Consider the following 3,139-nt stretch of genomic DNA (forward strand, 5'->3'; position numbering starts at 1 on the left):
TGGCTCTGAATGTAGAGCAGATCGTCCTTTAATCACCAAATCCTGCTAAATGCAACTTACCGGGTCCATTTAGTGATATGTTTGATATTAACGCTCCATAAAAATGACAATATAATGTGAAAGTGTTGTTGGTACTGCTGAACCCAGTGAGAGTGTACTCTCATCAGTCTGTCCGTTAAATCCTTTGTGTTTTCATTGTTTGCTTACTGTCTTCGGTGCAGATTGTGGCGACTGCGGTGTGCCATTCTGACCTGTACCACCTGTTGGAGAGTATGCATGAAAATGGCTTCCCAGTAGTCCTCGGCCACGAGGCAGCCGGCATTGTAGAGAGCGTCGGACCTGGAGTCACTGAATATCAGCCAGGTCAATTGCGAATAGTAGAATATTTTGCAATAAATGCTTATTTGCTTTCTTTACAAGAGTGAGATGAGAAGATTGATATGTTTCATGTCTGTGTGTCGAGTACGGAGCTTGGACGTGTTTAGCTTAGCATAGCTTAGCTTAGCGTAAAGTTTGGAAACAGCTAGCTTAGCTCTGTCCAAAGTTCAGAAATAAAGGGACATAGCTGTCAGGTTTTGTTCAATTCCATTGTTTTCCACCATAATGAAAGTTGGAGATTAATCTGACTATAACATGACAACATTGTTTTTGTCTTTCAGGAGACCACGTCATTCCTGTGTTCATCTCCCAGTGCAGAGAATGTCGCTTCTGTAAGAGTCCAAAGACCAACGAGTGCGAGAGAGGATGGTGAGCTAAATAAGCACTAATACACTCTTCTGTCTCAACTATTGATTTTATTCCTGCTGGGTATGTTCTAAAGGTGTGTCCAAACACTTCTAGACAATGTATTCAACAGTTCTCTATCAGTATAGATGTTACAGGAGAACAGGGATTGGAGCTAAATGCAAACAGTTGTAGGCAGCAAAATGAATTCAGTGGTTCATTGTAAATGGCTTAAAGGCCAAATTGCAGGTAGGTAACGGGCAGACGGAACACAGCATTGCCACAATGATGACTCAAGCGAGTACCCTCAACGAATGACTGCGATATGTCAGGGTGGCTCCCCGAACAGTTCTTTGAAGGCTTGGAGGATGTGGGCAGCTGCTTCGCCAAAAAGCAGGAAAAGCAGGATCTGGATAGTCGGGTAGCAGGAAAGTCAGCTCAAGACAGGAATGTAGTGGACTAGCAAGCCTGCTAGACCACTACATTCCTGCTGAGGGCTGGGAACCTGGAGCTGAGACTCAGGAGTGTTGGGGAAGTCTGTGACCTACAGAGATAACAGGTTTCTCAGAGAAAGCTTTGAGGACACCACACTGCGTTCCACAGAAATGCAGGATTCACTATTACGGGCCTTGTTCCAACAATCTCTGAGGCAAAGGATAGTAGAAATCTGCTTGCATAGTAAATCAAAAAGTGTTTGTTGGGTCCAGGACTGGTCAGATCACACAGTTGGTATGCAGAGATGATTAAAGAATTGGGAACAGGTGAATGGATGATGACGATGGGGAGAGCAGGGAAAGTCCCAGATCATTAAGTGGACGGATAGAAAATGGTTTAATTTGAGGAATGACAAACATGTCTGCAGAGGAGGGACATGTGTGACGGTACCAACTTTAGTTGCTGACTGATGATACCACAGGACCAATAGTTTAGATCTTGTTTTTATTTTATGCATCTTGCAAATATTTGTTGAACCATCTAATTCGTGAGAGCAGCGCTCAAATAGTTTTTCAGTTTTTTTTCACATCAAAACATTGTCTTGTTCAGGTGCGTTGGTCGTCTGCAGGAAATGTCACCATTAGACTCCAGGTTCACCTGTAAGGGAAAGAAGGTGCTGCAGTTTACAGGAACCAGTACCTTCTCCGAGTACACTGTGGTCAACGAGATGGCTGTGGCTAAGATCGACCCTGCTGCCCCTCTGGACAAAGTCTGTCTCCTTGGCTGTGGGATCTGCACAGGATACGGAGCAGCAGTTAATACTGCTAAGGTGTGTCTGTTTGACTAGTGGGGATTGCTTACATCGTTATTTCAAATTATAACAGAATGATGCCTTTTGTGTTAAGTGCCTGTATATTTGGAGAGACCTTTCGATTGATGAATACAGTATGGCGCACAACCTAGTCCGACCTACATGTGTCTCGATGTGTTCTGGTTTCTCTATGAGCCATGTTGACTGAACTCTGTTGTATCGTAGGTGGAACCGGGCTCCACATGTGCTGTGTTCGGCCTGGGAGCTGTGGGTTTGGCTGCAGTCATGGGCTGCAAGGCTGCAGGAGCCAAGAGGATTATCGCAGTTGACATCAATCCAGAGAAGTCTGAGAAGGCCACGGTGTTCGGAGCGACCGACTTCGTGAACCCCAAGGATCACAGTAAACCCATCAGCCAGGTGCTGTCCGAGATGACCAACGGAGGAGTGGACTTCTCCCTGGAATGTGTCGGGAATGTGGAAGTCATGGTAGGGAGATTTGATTTCATATGGTTCCAGGATATATTGAAGAGGTGTGACCTAACTATCAAAACAGTGTCCTTTAATCTAATCAAAGTAAACTGATCCAATTCCTTCCATTGACGAATTCACCAAGCCCACATTTCCTTAGCTAGTCCAAAGATTTGGACCAGCGCCCTTCTGGTAAAAAGACCACTGACTTTGCGCTGTTTCTCCATCTAGCGCAGTGCCTTGGAGTCCTGTGTGCAAGGTTGGGGCGTCAGCGTGATAGTTGGCTGGACAGACAAAGAAGATTTTTCTGCCCGACCCACTCAGCTCATCGCTGGACGCACATGGAAGGGCTCCGCGTTTGGAGGTGAGACAGATATGACCATCACTCTGGTAACTAAATGGATGTGGGCTAATATTCTGCAACTCTCTAGTTAGTTTCATTCTGGATACTCTTTGCTGAAGTGATTGTGTGCCTCAGGCTTTAAGGGTAGGGATGCCGTGCCACAGATGGTCAAAGCCTACCTGGACAAGAAGTTGATGGTGGATGAGCTCATCACTCACAACATGACTTTGGACCAGGTCAATGAAGCCTTTGAGCTGATGAAGCATGGCAAATGGTAGATGTACACTCCCATTCTTTCTCCTCCATTCATGACTCAACAATAACACAGATCAATAAAAGGTGCAGGTCTCCTCATTTCT

The 3,139-nt window shown here is 45.4% G+C and overlaps 1 protein-coding gene across 1 annotated transcript; it reads left to right on the forward strand.

Annotated features, from left to right (window-relative positions):
- The first annotated feature begins 32 nt into the window (after positions 1-32).
- Positions 33-3,130, forward strand: LOC116380060 (alcohol dehydrogenase 1-like). Its single transcript, XM_031842018.1, has 6 exons — positions 33-363; positions 660-747; positions 1,768-1,987; positions 2,195-2,455; positions 2,669-2,801; positions 2,916-3,130. Exons 1-6 carry the CDS (start codon positions 273-275, stop codon positions 3,056-3,058), a joined length of 936 nt encoding a protein of 311 aa, XP_031697878.1. The 5' UTR covers positions 33-272; the 3' UTR covers positions 3,059-3,130.
- The last annotated feature ends 9 nt before the right edge of the window (positions 3,131-3,139 follow it).

This window comes from Anarrhichthys ocellatus, unplaced genomic scaffold (genome assembly GCF_004355925.1).
Source record: "Anarrhichthys ocellatus isolate YVR2014 unplaced genomic scaffold, GSC_Weel_1.0 scaffold6007, whole genome shotgun sequence".
NCBI classification, from domain to species: Eukaryota; Metazoa; Chordata; class Actinopteri; order Perciformes; family Anarhichadidae; genus Anarrhichthys; species Anarrhichthys ocellatus.